At 35.7% G+C, this 21486-nt stretch overlaps 2 protein-coding genes across 4 annotated transcripts; one reads left to right on the top strand and one right to left on the bottom strand.

The window, feature by feature from the left end:
• Positions 1–720: 720 nt before the first annotated feature.
• Positions 721–7932, bottom strand: LOC121369036 (EEF1A lysine methyltransferase 2-like). The gene is made up of 6 exons (XM_041493849.1): positions 7782–7932; positions 7322–7387; positions 4227–4341; positions 3173–3280; positions 1743–1977; positions 721–857 (listed from the first exon to the last, which is right to left on the bottom strand). The coding sequence occupies exons 1-6, from the start codon at positions 7850–7852 to the stop codon at positions 763–765; spliced, it is 690 nt and encodes a 229-aa protein (XP_041349783.1). The 5' UTR covers positions 7853–7932; the 3' UTR covers positions 721–762.
• Positions 7933–7936: 4 nt separating this feature from the next.
• Positions 7937–19654, top strand: LOC121369037 (ras-related protein Rab-7a). Of its 3 annotated transcripts, none has more exons than XM_041493852.1 (5): positions 7937–7958; positions 10852–10929; positions 13417–13543; positions 14208–14426; positions 17177–19654. In XM_041493852.1, exons 2-5 carry the CDS (start codon positions 10877–10879, stop codon positions 17393–17395), a joined length of 618 nt encoding a protein of 205 aa, XP_041349786.1. In that variant the 5' UTR covers positions 7937–7958; positions 10852–10876; the 3' UTR covers positions 17396–19654. The 3 variants fall into 3 exon arrangements, with proteins under 3 accessions (XP_041349786.1, XP_041349785.1, XP_041349784.1); XM_041493851.1 differs by lacking the exon at positions 7937–7958 and adding an exon at positions 8298–8411; XM_041493850.1 differs by lacking the exon at positions 7937–7958 and adding an exon at positions 8298–8398.
• Positions 19655–21486: the final 1832 nt, after the last annotated feature.

The raw sequence follows: 21486 nt of genomic DNA on the forward strand, positions 1-21486 counted from the left end.
GGGCAAGTGATTTACCACCAAAGGATCCAGTGGGCCATCGATTGAGAGATTGATCCTAAATCGACCGTGCATCGGGCAAGTGATTTACCACCAAAGGATCCAGTAGGCCCCATCGATTGAGAGATTGATCCTAAACCCACTGTGCATCGGGCAAGTGATTTACCACCAAAGGATCCAGTCGGCCCCATTGATTGAGAGATTGATCCTAAACCCACTGTGCATCGGGCAAGTGATTTACCACCACAGGATCCAGTAGGCCATCGATACTAAACCCACCGTGCATCGGATAAGTGATTTACCACCACAGGATCCAGTGGGCCCCATCGATTGAGAGATTGATTGATCCTAAACCGACTGTGCATCGGGCAAGTGATTTACCACCACAGGATCCAGTGGGCCCCATCGATTGAGATTGATTGATCCTAAACCCACCGTGCATCGGGCAAGTGATTTACCACCACAGGATCCAGTGGCCCCAACCGAATGTGCACCATCAAGTGATTTACCACCACTGGGGGGTTTCATCCTACGTTCCAAGAACCTCCAGTGAATGCTCTACTCCGTGAGGTAGGTCCTGATCCCTTTTTCTTTTAAGACCAGGGCCCCGTTCCATGAAGCCATCTTAGCCCCAAGATCACTGTAACTGTACACCTAACATATACACTTAAAGATCGCTTTGTGGAACAAGGCCCAGAACAATGCACAAACATTGAAAACAAGCCTGATACAGACTTTTATTTTGCAAATAACTATAAAATATTGTCATTTTCTTTTGAATATTAAAGATGTCACTGTGTTTCCAGTCTTGCCCCCAAATTGAAAAGAGGGAGTTTTGATTTCATCAAAAAGTTCAAAATCTGAAAAAACAAGCAAAACATTCAAATTAAAAAATGGGTACAGGTAAGTACATCATGTTTTATCATGTTTTTGTTTTTTATTCTCCAAGATGGTAAAAAAGATTTTTTTTTTTATCTGTGACGTTACTGGAAAGTAATGTACATTGTGGCAAACTAAAATTATTTCCAGAAAGGAGAAATGTCATTCTTGGTAATAATTTGTATTTAAAATCATTTCACTTCACCACATTAAATATTAAACTGCTACCATTTTATATTTAAATAATTTTCAGATGTCACTGACAATAATTTTACTTGTAAGAATTAGCAGTTGCCAGATTACTTAAAAGTGATCTTTATTAGCCAAGAAAAATGTAATACAGTTAAAGGGCCACTGGACTACACCCAGTTATATACAACCAATGTATGGAAACAAATATTTTCATTATAAACGTAATTCAAGTACATAAGACTGACAAAATGGGCCTAAAATGTCCACAAGACATTCATAATTTTAACAGGAAAAAAACTAATGGGGTTAAAATGGAATAATTTCTTTTGTTGATAGCATAATAGGTTTGAGTCATGACAGATATTCAGTATATATACATGTTATTAGATTATAAAACCAGGCAGCCAGGGCTAGTGAAGTTTAACCAGGGCCAGTAACATCTTTGTCTGGCTTACTGGCCACCATTATTTTGTAAGTAATATCCTATAATTTGACTTTTAAGAACAATATCACCATGTAAATCATTTCAGTTTTAACACTTTGTGTTTAGGTCTGTACAAAGAAGACATTTGACAAACACAAAACAATGCTCATAAGTTCATTAAATTATGATGTTCCCAGTGTATTTTTTAAATTAAAATGTTAACATTAAAGTGATAATCTAAACAAGATACCTGTTTCAAAAAATAACACCAGCTGATCCTTTGTCCAGTTACATGAAGTGATCACAAGGAGTCCATCGTTTTGCAGTAATGATTTCACATTTCTCTTGTAGAACTGTCTGCCCTTGTCGGCACCATCCGGCATTAAGCAGATGGCGTCATATGTGCCCTTGTCAATACACACTTTGTACTGTCTACTCAAACAAGTGGGACACCCAGTATTGATGTCCGACAGTATATCTACCACCTGCAAAAATAAAGGTTAAGTTAAAGTTTTTTTGTTTTTTTTTTTTAACACCACCACTAAATCTCATTTATTAATTAATTTAATCAGGGGTGTGATCTAGCTCAGTCGGTAAAACGCTCAACTGAGGTACCGGGTACTTGAGTTGTAGGATCAAATCTCCTTAGCAGACCCTCCCGCCACATTTTAACCAGTGCCCCACGACTGGTATATCAAATGCTATGATATGGGCTATCCTATCTGTGGGGAAAGTACATAATATTATAAAAGATCCCTTACTTGTAATGGAAACGTGCAGTGGGTTTCCACATATAGGACCACCACCTTTCTAGGCTTTAAATTGACAGGAAACAGGCAGCAAATGTGACTTCACCAGCCTCTGTGGTGTCGTGATTATGCCATTGGACATAAGGCTGGTAGGTACAGGGTTCGCAACCCAGTACCGGTTCCCACCCAGAGCAAGTGTTAACGACTCAATGGGTAGGTGTAAGACCACTACACCCTCTTTTCTCTCACTAACCACTAACCCACAGTCCTGGACAGACAGCTCAGATGTGTGCCCAGGACAGCATGCTTGAACCTTATTTGGATATAAGCACGCAAATAAGTTGAAAGAAAAAAGCATATGCCACCAAAATGCACAATATGCTTCTTGATGATCAGTTTCGCAAGCAGCTTTTGTTTTCATTTATGTTTTCAGAATATTCCAGATTTATCAAGAGTTCCTCATTTTCAAAGCTTCAGCCTTCAACACTGTTTTTAAAAAAAAGTTACATTATGAGTTTCATAAGGTATCTAATTTCACGACTTATTTCTCGGGACTGCTTCTCAATTTCTAATATTTGCTTCCAAATTAAAATTTGAGAAACAAAAGATTGCTTCCCAACCTACAAAATGAATTTCAATCCATGCCTGTAATACACAAGTTGTAGAAATGATAGAAATTGTAAAATAATCCAGTAGGTAAAGAGGTGGGGCAGGGGGTGGCATTTATTGATCATATGACCGGTCACACCTTAGGTTAACACATTACTACTGTGCTACACTCAGAACTAAAACATTACTACAATAAACACAGTTTTCATTTGGGAAATGACACAGCCTTAACAGTAGTTAGCACAAACTTTATGACATGAGGTTATTTTTATAACATCACTTTTCAGCTTGACTCCTTTGTTAAAAGAAAATGTTTCCAAACCTGATATTTAATATCGGGAAAGCCTTCGGCATTTGCAATTTGCACTGCAAGATCAATGGCCCCCTGTGAATAGTCAACACCTGTCAGGTCAGTAAAACCCAGTCTTCTCTGCAATAAACCACAATCGTTAAAAAATCATATAGGTAATGGATTAATGAAAGGATGAATGGGTGAGATGGATGGATGGATGGATGGGCAAGATGGATGGATGGATGGATGGATGGGTGCGATGGATGGATGGATGGTAGAATGAAATGATGGACGGGTGAGATGGATGAATGGGTGAGATGGATGGATGGATGGATGGGCAAGATGGCTGGATGGGCAAGATGGCTGGATGGCTGGATGGATGGGTGGGTGCGATGGATGGATGGATGGTAGAATGAAATGATGGATGGGTGAGATGGATGGATGGGTGAGATGGATGGATGGGTGAGATGGAAGGATGGGTGAGATGGAAGGATGTATAGGTGGATACAGACCTTGCTGTTTAAGGGGAGCTATCACTCTTGCTCCCCATTACTCCCCTCAATATTTTTCATGTCAGTCGGCATATACATATGATTCTGTATGTGAATGGATTAATGGATGGATGGATGGATATTTGGGTTGGCGAGCTAAATAGATGAATGACGATGGATGGATGGATGGATGGATGGATGGGTTGGCATGGGTGGATGGATGGATAAATGGGTGGGTGAGAGGGTGGATGAATGGACGGACAAACATGGATGAGTAGATGAATGAATGAATGAATGAATCAATGGATGGATGGATGAGTAGGTGGATGAAATAGATGAATAAATGAATTAATCAGTAGACAGTGGGACAGACATATGAATGATGGAGGGAGGGATGAATGCAATTTCAAGTGAGTGAGGAAGGCAAGTGGTAGAACTAATGGATAGACATATTAAGAATAAATGAAAGTGGTCGTAGGGAGATTTAAAAAAAAAAATTATAGTCATCCATAAAATACATCTCCATACAAGGTTGATTATCAAATTTAGGGTTTTTAGCACTTTCCACCCGTTTTATGCAATTAAAACATTACCATCTCAGTAAGAATAATTCCATTTCCACAACCTAGGTCAATAACTGGATCTGACATCTGTACAGAACTTTGTTCTATCCAGTCCACCACACGATTCTGACGGTCTTCTCCAAACCTGAAATATACAAATCTAATTTAAAAATACAAACTCTGTTCTATCCAGTCCACCACACGATTCTGACGATCTTCTCCAAACCTGAAATATACAAATCTACTTTAAAAATACAAAATCTGTTCTATCCAGTCCACCACACGATTCTGACTGTCTTCTCCAAACCTGAAATATACAAATCTACTTTAAAAATACAAACTCTGTTCTATCCAGTCCACCACACGATTCTGACTGTCTTCTCCAAACCTGAAATATACAAATCTACTTTAAAAATACAAACTCTGTTCTATCCAGTCCACCACACGATTCTGACGGTCTTCTCCAAACCTGAAATATACAAATCTAATTTAAAAATACAAACTCTGTTCTATCCAGTCCACAACACGATTCTGACTGTCTTCTCCAAACCTGAAATATACAAATCTACTTTAAAAATACAAACTCTGTTCTATCCAGTCCACCACACGATTCTGACGGTCTTCTCCAAACCTGAAATATACAAATCTACTTTAAAAATACAAACTCTGTTCTATCCAGTCCACCACACGATTCTGACGGTCTTCTCCAAACCTGAAATATACAAATCTACTTTAAAATACAAACTCTGTTCTATCCAGTCCACCACACGATTCTGACGGTCTTCTCCAAACCTGAAATATACAAATCTACTTTAAAAATACAAACTCTGTTCTATCCAGTCCACCACACGATTCTGACGGTCTTCTCCAAACCTGAAATATACAAATCTACTTTAAAAATACAAACTCTGTTCTATCCAGTCCACCACACGATTCTGACGGTCTTCTCCAAACCTGAAATATACAAATCTACTTTAAAAATACAAACTCTGTTCTATCCAGTCCACCACACGATTCTGACGGTCTTCTCCAAACCTGAAATATACAAATCTACTTTAAAAATACAAACTCTGTTCTATCCAGTCCACCACACGATTCTGACTGTCTTCTCCAAACCTGAAATATACAAATCTACTTTAAAAATACAAACTCTGTTCTATCCAGTCCACCACACGATTCTGACGGTCTTCTCCAAACCTGAAATATACAAATCTACTTTAAAAATACAAACTCTGTTCTATCCAGTCCACCACACGATTCTGACTGTCTTCTCCAAACCTGAAATATACAAATCTACTTTAAAATACAAACTCTGTTCTATCCAGTCCACCACACGATTCTGACGGTCTTCTCCAAACCTGAAATATACAAATCTACTTTAAAAATACAAACTCTGTTCTATCCAGTCCACCACACGATTCTGACGGTCTTCTCCAAACCTGAAATATACAAATCTACTTTAAAAATAGAAACTCTGCTTGTAGGCCTTTAAAGTGACAGACCCTAGTTTTTAAATACCATTCACTATTAAAGCCATTTTTGATAATTGAAATCAGACATTATTTAGATTTTATTGTTTAGATTATCCATTTCCATAAATCCTAAGTATATCAGGTTATCCTGCTGTTTTTAACACCACAAAATCATGGTCAAGTCATAGGGTTTAACGTACACATTCAGAGCAAGCTGTTTTAGTGCACGCCTGTCATAGGCACAGGTGCCGGCCTCGGATGGCTCCTCAGTCCAGGACAGGAAAGGGTGGGGTGGATGAGGGAGGCGACTGTCTGCACTGGCAGGTGCAAGAGAGCACCAGCATTCAGACCGGATTCGGTAGCAGGCGGGGGTGGTTTTGGTGCTATGGAATTTGGAATGTCCCATTGGATTAAAAAAAAAAAAAAAAAAAGTTTTATTTAACGACGCACTCAACACATTTTATTTACGGTTATATGGCGTCAGACATATGGTTACGGATCACACAGATATTGAGAGAGGAAACCCTCTGTCGCCACTCCATGGGATACTCTTTTCGATTAGCAGCAAGGGATCTTTTATATGCACCATCCCATAGACAGGATAGTACATATCACGGTCTTTGTTACACCAGTTGTGGAGCACTGGCTGAAACAAGAAATAGCCCTAAGGGTCTGACGGGGATCGATCCCAGACCGACCACGCAGCAAGCGAATGCTTTACCACTGGTCTACGTCCTGTCCCTCAGTTTGAATGAAGGAAACTGGCACATTTTTAATGGTCCGCCTAAATGGAAAGGGGGAGTTATGGGTTATGTCATATAATACTCTTTATTATATGATATAACCACTCCAGGCACATTGTTGTTTAAGGTTCCTCAGACCAGTGTGCCTACTACCAGCTCAATGGGGAGGTGACTGTCCACTATGCTGACCTCGCATGACCACTTTAAATTGACTTATTCATGTCCTGCTTGAACCTTTAATGGAAATATAAGCCAAAAATTTCATCTCCATTGAAGAGTGACTTTTAAAGGCTCAGTGAGGTGTATGGTCACAACACTGAACTCTCTCACTAGCCATTAACCCCAGACATGGACAGACTACAGAGTTTTATCACTTGTTTCTAAACTCTGATAATCGGCACAATTCCCCACCATTCTTTAAAGACTGTCATTTTCTATTCCCAATTTTTAAGTATAAACATCCCAATTTGAATGATATAAATAATTTCAATTTTTTATGATAATATCTAAAGACATATTTTGTAAAGGATACGTAACGCTTAACAAATACCGCTTCCCTCCTCTATAACATTTGGTATTAATGCAAAATATATATTAATTTGAATAAATACATGTATGTACATGTATAGGATTATTCTCTTAAATTCTAACTTAGCTTAATAAGTTGTTTTTGAAATGAAACTGAAAATTTCCATTTTTATTTTGTAAAAAAAAACAAGACACTGAAGTCAAAGGAACGGGTGTTAAGTCAAATTTTATAAATAAACCCCTGGTCCAAGTAGTTACAGTGTGTGTACCTTGTGTACACAGAACAATTTGCACAAAAATAAAATAAATAAATAAACCACATCAAAAAAAAAATAGTTTTTAGCTTCTGACCAGTAATACTGTTAAAGTGATCTAGGCTTACCATATTTCACCAACATCTCCAATGTCTTTGTAGGTTTTTAATTCACGATCGTATGTAGAATCCCAACTAAAAATGAAATTGATAATATAATTAACAGTATAATAATTAGATTAAGTAAATAGGTGTTCTCGATTTATACGAATTAATTATTCTTGTATGAAGGCTTTAATTGAAGTAGGATTAAAAATTAAAATGCAGGATTCTTGGACATTAGGTTTTTGTGTTTTATTAGGCTACTATTTTTGTTGGGGGTTGGGGTCTCTGTTTATTTATTGCACTAATACGTCAGTTAGTTCAAAACTATTATTTTGCTGTGATGATATCATCATACGAAGTCGTATTAACAGTTGCGACACTCATCATCACAAATAGCACGTGACGGACTATTTTTAAATCAAGAATTCACGTGACAGATGTTATGTGCTTTGTCTGTTTTAACTCATTAATATCCATAACCTACTATGACTTAGTTCCAAGAACAGATGGAGTAAAATCAATGTTGCTTGAAAGTTCGTTTGTTTCTTTTGCCATTTGGAGCACTAAGGTCTTAAACTTTAATCAACTTGTTCAAAATAGACTGAGTAACCGGAAGTACAAAAACAATATTATATAGTACTAACGACACAACGTTCTTAAGGTAAGTGCACTAGTCTTCTAAGGAAATTATGTATTTATATTTTGCATTAATATTTAATTTTAAAACGGAATAAAACAGACTAAATATTATGTACATTTAAAAATGTTTTAAAAAAATAATGATCAGTGCGCGATTAAAATAATAAAGTTGGAAATAAAGATATTCAAATGATCGTTACTATTATTTTGAATATATTCAGTCATCTGAATATTTAAATTAACAAATCATATGTCTGATATATTAATCGTATATATATATTTAATTAATATGGAATAAATATTTGAACATAAAAATTCGTTGTCTGGAATAGATAGTAGTATATTTTGGCATACTGGGAAACAAAAATGACGTAAGTGATCACGAGACTTATCGCCATTTTGCACGGAGGGTGTTTTTACTTCAATGAATTGTTGACAGAAATAAACTGCGTAGATCTAGAGGTACGTTAATACTGTAAGTAAGAATAGCCCTTCATTTTATAGGAACGTTTATTCAAGTCTGCAAGACGAGTAATAAGAATACTGATACGGAAAAAAAGTTGAAAAGGATTATTTTGGTCTTTAACATGTTCAGATTGGTTTCAAAACATTGTAACCTGATTGTTGTCATTGTCAGCTGAGCAGGTCCTTGTTCTATTTTCGATTGTTTTTTTGTGAAGTTGAACTGTCAGGACAGTTAACAGTGTGTGTATTTCCGCCATGGGTGAATATGTTAGAAATGATAAATTAAATAATGATCAAAATACTTTTGGATGTTTCAATTTCATTTAAAATTGTGAAAATAATGAACTATAAAGTTCAGTATGGGGATTCTGCTTTTGAGGATACACAAGAAACAATTTTTTTTTTTTGTATTAATGCGTTTTGCAAGATTTTCAACTGGAAAAATTACGTTGGGAGGCTTAATAAAAATTAAAATATGTTTAAAATGGTTTATGATACATAGTACGAGGTCAGATATTTGTGGGGCCTTACTCTCGAGTGCCTAATAAATAGGTATGTGAGAATCTGCCCCAGTCATCGCATATGCTTAGGTCAAATACCTGGTTTCTGGGTTGATCGCAGTGCAGCGGGCAGTGGAAATGCTGTACTTTCAAGTGCATTTTTGGGGTCGTGGGCGCAAGGTTGAAAATCTACACTTATACTGATGACGTAGTTTACATTTTCAGCAGTTGCCTCGTCTTCGATTTATTTCCATAGGATTCCTAGAAGTTTCACAAATCGTCTGTTAAAAGTTCGGTATACATAACCAATAAAAAATGCCTCCGATTTACGGAAAGGCGAGTAAAGACTCTTTTCAAACTTATATAGACCTGTAATATGTGTTCTTTTCTACCTTTATGTGGATTTTCAAGACAATCCTACATACATCATTGATTTATACCAGCAGCAGGATCGGGTTTTTCAACAAACCTTCGATAATCAACCTCAAAATAATGATGGTTAATCTCATTGGAATTCTTCAAATTGTAATCAGAATAGTTTATTAACAAGCAAAGATGACTTTGATATGCATTTCATTGAAATTTGGGATTTAATAATGCCGATGGTTACTGATTTTGTCTGGCATGTTTTGTTCTAAAAGTGTGCACACAACTGGAAATTAGGTCACGTGACCCAAATGCTGTCACCTGATTGGTCCAGACTGTTGTTTACATTGAAATTAGCCATGTGCTCAGTGTTTATTTTCTACATATGGTTTATTTTCATCAGTTTTGATGTTCAGTTTTAATATGTTTTGAATGTGATTATTCAAGTGAGAACAGACACATTTGATAGAACGATTTATAATGTAAATGCACCTGTAATAAGCGGTCACCTGTCTAACGCGGCCAGCGGCCACCTAAATCGGATCCCAAATCGCTAAAATACCTGCATTAAGCGGCCACAGTAAAGTTTTACTCTTATATATAAAAGGGATATTTTAACAACAGCGATAAGGTGCAGCAAATAACCGATCTTCACACCTTCAGGAATACTAGTACCCATTCAGTCCCGACATCTCCACTGTGTATCAATTAAGGAAGTATGAATCTGACATGCATCTAATTGCCTCTGGGCAGGCTACGCTTGACATTTGTAGATTCACTTACTATAACAATACATCGCATGAAGTCGGAATTAAATAATTAAATGGAAAAAGAAAACAAACATGTGGAGAACGGTTAATTTAATATAGTCTATTTGCATTACTTCTGAAGGAGACAACATGTCAAAAGTTGATTTATAGTCAACTATGAAGCACAAATCCGTTAATTAGCAGTACAGACGGTAAAACAAGAAACAACAAATGTTTTAAAGACTATATATGTGGCAACCTGTACTCAGCGGCCACCTGTCTTAATCGGCCACGTTTATCTACTCCCTTGTGTGGCCGCTTTAGACAGGTTTGACTGTATATATATATATGTGTGTGTGTGTATTCTCTCTCTCTCTCTCTCTCTCTCTCTCTCTCTCTCTCTCTCTCTCTCTCTCTCTCTCTCTCTCAAATATATATATATCGATCGATGCCATAACCTATGGAATCTGTCAAATGTTTTGTTTATACTTTTTACGAGATAGTCTTTTAATCTGGCGTTACCAAAACCCTCGGGTACGAGTCGCAGAGATTTTGTCCAAGTTGTTGCACTGTTTTTTAATTTGAACCATTCCGCTGTAAATTTCAGCGGACCGTTTTCTACGGCCATTATACCATCTAATTCGAAATATGTACATGTTAGTTGCCAAAGTTTAAAAGTCTCCTACGAAGCTACTCAAGTCGCCCATAACAACCCGTCTGTCACGCCCCCCAATTTGTAAATAGACTAGTTTCAGTCTATTTTATCAAGGGACGTTACTCTTCGCGCGCATGCGCAATAGGAATGCGAAATACCTCTATTGTCTTGTTTTTACAGGTGACCGTAATACACAGAGGTGAAAATGGCATCTCGGAAGAAGGTTCTTCTCAAGGTGATCATCTTGGGTGACAGTGGGTATGTTGTTTTACTTACTTTTACATTTATATAGAGAACACTTTGAGGTTTCAACTCTTACAGGACTCTTATGACACTTTTGAAGTGGTTTTGTCATAGGCAAAACACTCAACAATGGCAATTTTGAGCCTGCCTACAGCAATTTTAAACCAGTAACTTTTAAAACGAATATAAAAACCTCAAAATATCCATTCAGCCAACAGTTTTAATTTTTATACAGCAGCAAAAACTGCCAGGCAATTCATATTACAACTACTGTTGTTGAATTCCAGCCCTGCCCTACAAAAGTGAAGTAACATGGGTCCCATGTATATAATATTCTCAACATGATGTCACAAAGAAACCTAAGAAAATTACAGCGGAATGTAGCCCAGTGGTAAAGCATTTGCTTGATGCATGATTAGTCTAGGATCGATCCCCATCGGTGGACCCATTGGGGGTATTTCTCGTTCCAGCCAGTGCTCCACAACTGGTGTAACAAAGGCTTCTGTATGTACTATCTTGTCTGTGGGATGGTGCATATAAAAGGTCCCTTGCTGCTAATCGAAAAGAGTAGCTCATGAAATGGCGACAGCAGGTTTCCTCTCTCAATTTGTGTGGTCCATAACCATATATCTGACGCCATATGACCGTAAATAAAATGTGTTGAGTGTGTCGTTAAATAAAATATTTCTTTACCTTCCTTCCTAAGAAAATTATACAGTAATGTGTGCATAGGGTCATATATTAAAAAATTAGTTTGTGATCATTCTTTACCCCTGCCCCCACCCCACCCCAAAAAAAAACCCCAAAACAATATGGGAGGCAATGAGGTGTTTATGCTTTTTAGGAGAATTGAAATTGATTACAACTTAAAAGATGTACACCTAAGTAAGGATACATTTTCAGCTAACTAAATAGAATGTTGTTTGTACCAAGTGTAGTAGAAGAAAAAAATTGGTGGTCGTTAGATAATAAATGTATAAAACATTTGTATGTGATGGGGTTAGTTGGCTGTTAATCTTTAATATTTACTGAAAGGTACTATTTATACATGGTCACATTTATACATGGTCACATTTATACATGGCCACATTTATATTTGTTGAATTAGCTTTTCTAGAAGATTTATTTTAAGATATATTCATCAGCTTCACAGGTGTGCAGAAATGGAAAATATTTAACTAGCCCGCCAGACCAGAATCAACTAAAATTTACTAGCCTGCCGGAATTGCTACTAGAGTCTGTCCCACAGGGAACGCCAGTAATTTACTACAAGTTATTTATTTCTGAGCCGATTGTCTTCTAAATTTGACACAAAAATGGGGGCCAGGTTCAAAAACAATTTTACTTTTCTTTTTACCGTATTTTCCCATGTATTATGCGCACCGGTGTATAATGTGCACCCACCACTTTGAACGTTTCTTCCAAGAAAAAAACCATGAACCACAATATAATGGTCACCGCTTTTTTAAACCACAAAATCAACGGTGAATATAAGATGTACCGTTTTCCACCTGTCACCAAAATTAACTAAAGACAAAAGTATATACCTATACACTGTAAATGACTAATAAATAAATGAAAACAAAAACATTGCATATTACATTTGGTTCTTGTGTCTAACGTGAATGCTGAGGTTTCTAATTTTATAGTAGTGTCATATATTTCCGGTTTGACAGAAATGGCCGAATTACATCTCATGGAAATGTAAAAAATATTTACGGTCTATTTTTGTGCACTTTTTGGTGAGGTATGGATGCTTTTGTACATTATTTTATATTTATTACAACCATCACAAGTAAAAAGCGATTTTTAAGAGAGTTTTGGCATTTCATTGTAATGAACATTGTCAATAACCTGTAAAATACCAATCGACAATTTTTTTTATGGGTGATCGCTGGACATTTTTAAAAGATAAATTTTTGTTTTTTTATTGTTATGTATAATACGCACCCCCATTTTTAACCTGTATTTTGGGGTGGGGGGGAGGTGCATAATACATGGGGAAATATGGTACTTCAAACCAAACTGAAATTATTTTTTAAAAACCCCACATTTTTGTAGGAGCATGGGACGGACAGTAGTCTGCCAGTGTATAGAACAATATATTATTAACAATATTATAATATACAGTGTCTTTACTTAAAATGATTTACAGTAGAATCTCATTGCGTCGAATACACCGCAACACTCGAACCAAAAACAATGTCCCGAGTTACACTTGCACATTGTTGAGCCATTGGGATTCAAGTGTATATATATAGATATATTGACAAAACACTATTAAGAACACTTAGTAAGTGATCAATATGTGGAAAACAAAATCAAAAGACTGATATACCGTCAGACTGGTAGTTGCAGTTTTTAACTCGTCTATCAGAATTTTTACTTTCGTTTGGCAAGCGGGCAAGTACTTTCTACAGACCTGGCTTCATCAGTTGTAAGCCTGACTGTAAACATTCTTGAATTACTTGCTATTTGATTTTGCTGTTTGACTGCTTTCAGTGTTGGAAAGACGTCACTGATGAACCAGTATGTAAACAAAAAGTTCAGTAACCAGTACAAAGCAACAATAGGTGCAGATTTTTTAACAAAAGAAGTTATGGTTGATGACAGACTTGTGACGATGCAGGTATTGTTCGTTTGTTTGTTTGTTTGTTGTGTTTTGTTTTGTTTCTTATTCATCATAAAAAGAATATCCTGGTATCTTTAAAGGCCCAGTTCCATGAATTGCTAAGGTTGCTTTGGTCTAATCATGGATTATTGGTTTTAACAGTGGATCAACAGTCTTTCTTTCTTGTTAAAATTAACTTTATTGGCATTAGATTGCAGTGATAGAAACAAGGAAAAATTTTCACTAGTCCACCAGACAAATACATCTAAAATCTACTTGTCCAACAATATTTTTATTTGTCCAAATAAATAGTTTGTTTTATTCAAGTACAAGGACAATGTTTTTCATTACTCAGAATGAAACTTCATTGAAAATTTTCACTTGTCCACTGGACAACCACCAAGGTACATTTTGTTTGTCCGAGCAGATTTTCACTTGTCAGGACAAACGGACAAGTGCTTATTTTGAAAACTGGATTGAAAACTAGTACCCTGTGCCTGGTATATCAAAGGCCTTGGTACCTGCTGTCCTATCTGTGGGAAAAGTGCATATAAAAGACCCCTCGCTGCTAATCAGTAAATAATTTCTCGTCTTACTGTGTAGTCCAAGAATTGCATATAACATGTGTTAAGACCCATAACTGCTAAAATGTGCTAAACAAATATTTGATTGTTTACCTCAGATCTGGGACACTGCTGGTCAAGAGAGGTTCCAGAGTTTGGGCGTGGCGTTCTACCGCGGTGCGGACTGCTGTGTGTTAGTGTTCGACGTGACCATGCCCAACACATTCAAGTCACTGGATAGCTGGAGAGACGAGTTCCTCATTCAAGCCAGCCCCCGCGACCCAGAAAACTTCCCATTTGTAGTCATTGGCAACAAAATTGATTTGGAAAACAGAGTGGTAAGTGAATGTTTACAGATACCAGGAAATATACTGACCCCAAAAAGAAACTTTACAAGGCTTGAAATTGTATTGTAGAAAACCAAAATCAATGTGCTCTAGTGGTGTCATTAAGCAAAAAAAACTATAATTTTTTTTTATAGAAGACGAACAAACAGCAACCCCTGTAATTAAGAAAATTACCATGGCAAAAAAAATGCAGTGGAAAAATCTGAATGATGTTGCAAACATATTTTATTGTACAAAGAACAAAAGAATTCGGCACAAGTTTAACAACTTACATCTGAATGATGAATTTGTTATTTGTTTCGTTTGCCAATATGCTGTAAGATTCATTTATACCAGTGGTATTCATCGACTGAAAGTGATGTAACAGTTAACATGCGAATGACTCATGCACAATCAAGAACAATGGGGTTGTAAGGAGATGACACTTTCTGTATACAGCATAGTCCTTCCGCAGTGATGTGCCAGTTCATTCTTTATATTTTAATTATATTACATCAAAGTGTCAGAATATATTTAATGCGATATACAATTAAAATAATTTTATTTAATAAAGGCATAATTTGTATTAGGAAATCTTGTCACCAAGACCGAATGCCCTCCTTTCAAATCCAAGTAAATCTGTATAGTTTTTTTTCTTTTGTGTTAGGCTACTTGGCACCAGAAAATGGAAGTATATTTTGTCAAAATAAATTACAGAGAAAATGTTATTAAACTATCAGAATGATCTCTCTTTATATATGTATCTCTACAAATATCAGACCGACCATAACACTTCAAGTGACCAGTAGAAGTGTAATAAATAAGACATCCATACTGTGCCATAGTGGTCCCTGCAATGCACGTGTTATGAACAGTCGACAGAGTTCAATGACCCAGTTGCTGTTAATTTACATGCATTTTTAATCATGCCCGATGGCGCCAAGATTCAGGTACATAATAATAACGTTGCAGTTACTGTTATAATGTTTACTTTTAATCTGTTTTCAGTTTCACAAAATATATTTTATTTTTAACATTAAGGAAAAAATACATTTTGAAAAAGAATCCAATATAGTCCACAGCAAAAATATGCTGCAGATAGCGAAAAACTCTGCGGCAATCTCCACAGTATTGCCAATTTCCGTGGCAATTGCATGGGTTGAAATGGTATGGTGGGATATGAAAGTATGATGGAAGTTCAACATGTATGTAAATGTCACAGTGCACTTCATGATACAGGCAAAGTGTTTGTAAGATGGTTTCTAAATTGGTTCTTTTTCGATTAACAACAATATTTATCCAATTATCCTGTATATTTTGTTCAGTAAGTTGTGATTTGCAACATTTTGAGAGAGATATGTTTCTTTATAAAATGCAGATTGAATTGCTTTCATTTAGCTTAGTGGGAATTTTGGTTTTTAATTTTTCATATTTCATTAAATATATCGTTAGTTGAATTTCTTTCATGTCTGTTGTTTGTGCTTGGTGTCACACAATGATAATGTTTCTAATCTTATTTCCAAAAGTATGTGTCAGTTTTTGACATTATTTTTAAGCATTAAAGGCGGTGTTAGCAGTTAAAATGTTCAAGCACTTTTTTTTTTTTTAAGTAGATCAAGTAATGAATTGTGTTGTCTTTAAAATTGGTGCATGTTATTTGGGATAATAAAATAGTATCAAATAAAAGTGAAAAAAGAGGGGGGAATAGTTTGTTGTATTTCGCAAATTTATTATAAACTGTATTCACCAAAGCCAGTTTCATCTATCATATTTGAGACTTTGGCAAACATTTGCTTGAACCCTGAATATGGTACAGTGATAGTTCACCACGACTGGTATATCAAAGGCTGTAGTATGTGCTATCCTGATTGTGGGATGGTGTATATAAAAGATCCCTTGCTGCCAATGAAAAAAATATATTGGGTTTCCTCTCCAATACTATATATAAAAATTATTAAATGTTTGACATCCAATAGCTGATGATGAATAAATCAATGTGCTCTAGTGGTGTCATAAAACTAGAGTTGGGCAGTATACCATATATACCATGTCATGTCAATAACGATTTCAAAATCCAGAAATATTGGTATTGAAAATAGTTTTCAGCCATTTAGTAAAGCACTAACAAGATATCTGACAAATGCAAAATGGGTTGGGTATAAATCAGACGAGAGCCTTATGTATGAAATTTTATTTTATTTAGATGAAATTAGTGGGTGAGCCTTAACTCAGGTATGCATTTAAAGTCGAGTATACAGAAAATACAAATACTGTACTGATACAGGACTTGAACGACGGCAATTGCCGTCGCTGACATATAAATTGCTGTAGGTAGAGAGCATTACCGATGGCACTTTTGTGCCGTCGGTAAAACTCCTCAATTATGGCAAAATATATACACCTGGTATACATAATCTGCCAATATTTAACATCTTCACATTTGAAATAAGTCTACATACAGCAAAATAATCTTTTAGTCATATTTATTTTCTGCAAATGTCACTTTTTAAAAAAAATTGTCATAGGCAGGCTCAAAGTTGCCATCGGTGGGCTGTTTCACCCATGGCAGTTCTTTTAAATATTGCCGTAGGGGACAAATTCTTAAGTTCAAACCCTGCCAATACAGAGGTAAATCACCCCAAAAATACCAATATCGATACTGGACCTCAAATTTCAATACCGCCCAGCTGTACGTAAAACAAAACAAACTTTTTAACAATGATAAAGTTATTCACTCTTCTTTCCCTGTCTGATTTTGCCAGGTTTCAGCGAAGCGAGCTCAAGGCTGGTGTCACAGTAAAGGCGATATACCCTACTTCGAGACGAGTGCCAAGGAGGCAATCAACGTGGAACAAGCTTTCCAAACAGTAGCTAAGAACGCACTAGCACAGGAAACAGAAGTAGAATTGTACAATGAATTTCCAGACCAGATTGTGTTGAAAAACGAACAGAACAAACCGAAAGAAGGGTGTGGCTGTTAATGTTGTCATTTTGACTTTTAGACCAGTAAAACTGTGGACTCGGTTGCAAAGAACTGACACTGTGGAAGGAATAATTCGCAGTCCAGCCACAGTTTGTGTAAAAAGTGTCCAAAGGTACATAGCACTTGTTATATTCCGAAGAGCTTTTCCTATTTTGTATGTCAGGCTGTTCTCTTGTGCAACATTCAAGTGACATAATGCTCTACTTTTGAAACATTTTTTTTTTTACCTGCTTTGTATTGCAATATCTACAGTCAAAGCATAACAGTGGTTTGCACGTGTGGACTGCGGGTAAATATTAAATTGATTGAGATTGATTACAGTTAAACCATGCAGGGTTTGTTTTACTAAAATTAATGTTCAGGGATATTTCTGAACTAGTTCCAGCAATGTGGCCATGTAGATGTTTTATAAATAGTGAAAGCAGAAATATTTCTATATTTAGATGGATTTATTTTGCATGTAATACATATTTAAGTATTTAAAACGTGATTATTATTTTTAAAAGAGTGGATACTTATAAAACTTATTAAGAGTCACTTCTATCGAACCAAATGAATGTGACACTTATATAGAACCATGTGAATGTTTGTAAATTACAATTGGTTCTGTTTGAATGGGATGGTCTAGTTATGTTGGGGAGGGAAGGGGTGTGGGGGACTGGTTCACGGTATATAATTCTGAGTCATTGTGCCATACAAATTAAAAAACGTATAATCTATTTTGTTTTATTTTTTGCAATGCACAAGTCCTCGAATTTGTAAATCTGTATTTAGTGGTGGTACTGTGAAAATAGTTGATATGCTTTGGGACAGATATTATTACTCAAAAAATAATTTCTATTTCAAAGTCTAATCTAGTGCTCTATAAGCCAATAATAGGCTTTGTGATAAATATCCAGACTCTGATGGAAGAATTTTAATCCTTTTCTGATTTCACTACCATTGAAACATGTAACTATCATAATATATATTTTTAGTACAGTTTTTCAAACAGATTGAGGGATTATAGCAGAATATTACAACAGATCTGCAAAAGCGGTGTTGGCCAATCTTTGTGAATTGCTCATCCACCGAACTTAGTTTAAAAAAAAATATTTTTGTGTGTTGGATACTTGTGATTTAAAAAAAAAATCATATATATTTGTTTTTTCATAACATGGAGGATAAGTACATATGTAACAGAAACGGAAATGCAGATGAAATGTACATTTGTCAAGTTACTGCTGTTACAAAAACAATAATTGTTATAAATTCTGAATCATTCTAGTGATGTTGAAGTTGATGAAGGGAAAAACGGTTTGTTAAATATTCTAAATCATGTAGGCTGTAGAAATACATTGTTCTATTAAGTTTTCAGTTGTATATATACATACATATATAACCGTGGTGTGCAATTGAACATACAGACATATGAGCAAGCATTGCCTGTATGCTATGTTGTATAAATTAAGCATGTTACTAGTTAGACAACTTTATAATATGGGCTTATTGAATATATTAATTTAATTACTGACAATGTTTTAAAGATTGTTTATTTTGTTGAAATGATTTTTATTGGAGTGTTCTAAATTCAAGCCTAAAACTAAATCAATTCTGTGTAACCTATTTCTGGTGCATGCAAAATTTGGAACACCATTTATTTGGACATAATGGGTTATGTAAAAAAAAAATGGATTACTTGAAAACCTTTTTTGTGTAACCTATAAATGGGTTAGGCAAATTTTCAATTCTCAAAGGTATGAAATTTATTTATTAACTTTTCTAAAAAAAACAAAATTGCCATTTGATTTTGTAGTTAACTTACTCTTCAGTAGTATAAATTTGTATTTGCCTGAATTTATAAAACCCCAGAAAAAAACCTATGCATATAACCAAATCGAAAGTTAGGAGTGAGTGGGGCAGTGATGGGTTTTTTTAACACATAATGTGCATGTAATGCTTGCCAATAAAGGTATGTGATAAGAAGTATAATGTGGTGTATTCATTTCTATAAAGTCGTCTATTTTCTCCTTTGTTTTTTTTGTCATTCATGCTTAGGGCCTAAAAATTCCTGAATTACATTTTTACTAATATTTTACTATTGTTGAAATTGTTTCCATGTGAGACAACAGTAGGTGACACCTTGTGCATTTGTGATCACACAGTTGTAAATTGCATAGATAATTTTGTCATTTTCTTCTATTTACTTCTTTCTTGTATAGATGAATATAAATATGTGTACATGTACGAGAAAAAAACAATAAAGCAATCAAATCGGTTTCATTCTCCTTTGTTTTTATTGTCTTCTTTTGTTTGTGGTAGGGGGGCGGGGGTAGCCCAGTGGTAAAGCGCTTGCTTGATGTGGGATTGGTATAGGATCGATCCCCGTTGGTGGACCCTTTGGGCTATTTCTCGTTCCAGCCAGTGCACCACGACTGGTATACCAAAGGCCATAGTATATGCTATCATGTCTGTGGGTTGGTGCATATAAAAGATTCCTTGCTATTAATGGAAAAATGTAGCGGGTTTCCTCTCTAAAACTTTATGTTGAAATTACAATATGGTTGGACATTCTATCTCTGATTTAAATCAGTGTGCTCTATTGGTATCGTTAAGACACTTTTTGTTTTGTTTTATACTTCAGTAATTATTGTCAAACAGTAAATGGCTGTTGGTCAAAATCGTGTCGTATTTTATTATACAAACTTTGATGAAATGTATAGATGTTACTGTAATTGTTAACCTTGTGCTGTATACATCTTATGCAATTAGTTGCAACTATTTTTAGTTTTATTTGTTATCCGTTACTTTTGGAAGGAAGGAAGGAAATGTTTTATTTGTTATCCGTTACTTTTGGAAGGAAGGAAGGAAATGTTTTATTTGTTATCCGTTACTTTTGGAAGGAAGGAAGGAAATGTTTTATTTAACGACACGCTCAACACATTTTATTTACGGAGATATGGTTAAGAACCACACGGATATTGAGAGGAAACCCGCTGTCGCCACTTTATGGGCTACTCTTTCGATTAACAGCAAGGGATCTTTATTTGCACCATCCCACAGACAGGATAACACATACCACGGCCTTTGATATACCAGTCGTAGTGCGCTGGCTGGAGCGAGAAATAGTCCACCGACGGGGATCGATCACAGACCGACCGCGCATCAAGCGAACATTACCACTGGGCTACGTCCCACCCCCGTTACTATTGCAGTGGTGGCTAGTGATACATGTAGTTGGGTGATTTACTGTTAGGCCTATTAGTTTTTTATCACTTGAGTATATCAACTAATGTATCCCTGATAAAGTGATATTTATGTCTATAACACCATATTCCCTTTGGATCGGTTGTGGGTTGATAAAATGGATGAGATCCTGAAAGGGGTCTGCACAAATATTTTGGAATCTTCATCTACGACTTTGATAATTATCAAAAGACAAATAAAGAACAAATCAATTCAGATGAACACATTTAATAATAAAACATTTCCATGGTCATTTACAGCTGGGTATCGATGTATATCTCACGGGCGTAGGAAGGTGCCAAAAGGGGGGGGGGGGGGGGGGGGGGGGGGGGGGGGGGGGGGGGGGGGGGGAACAAACACACAATATGAGCCGTCACATGGAAGAAACTACAACTTGTCTTATTTTTTGGTAAATAACAGGTAATAACCTTACAAAACTAAATCTCAGGTATTTGGGGTTAATCTTAATTATATCTTGTAAAAATACAGCATTAATGACGTCACGTTTTCAAAATCAAAGTAGACAGCATCAAAATGAAATTTCAACATTATTACCTTATTCTAGGTTATTTTCCGCCCAATTTCAATGAAATCAATTTATTTGGAATCGGTACTTTTTTCATTTTATTTTTACCCAGTATTTTAAGTTATATATTCCGATTTACAATTTTTTTTTTAAAGCGATATATTCCAATTTAAATTTTTTAAATAACTCTACAGATCCCAAACATGAATGTAATACTAATTAGTGAGAGATATGAAATTTAGCGAACTACAACATTTCGCACCAATGTTTTTCAAATATCTGTTACATATTGCACCCAACCCTACTTTATTCAGATTCCTGTATCCACTATGGAGTAG

The sequence above is a fragment of the Gigantopelta aegis genome, chromosome 3 (assembly GCF_016097555.1).
Source record: "Gigantopelta aegis isolate Gae_Host chromosome 3, Gae_host_genome, whole genome shotgun sequence".
In the NCBI taxonomy this organism is placed as follows: Eukaryota; Metazoa; Mollusca; class Gastropoda; order Neomphalida; family Peltospiridae; genus Gigantopelta; species Gigantopelta aegis.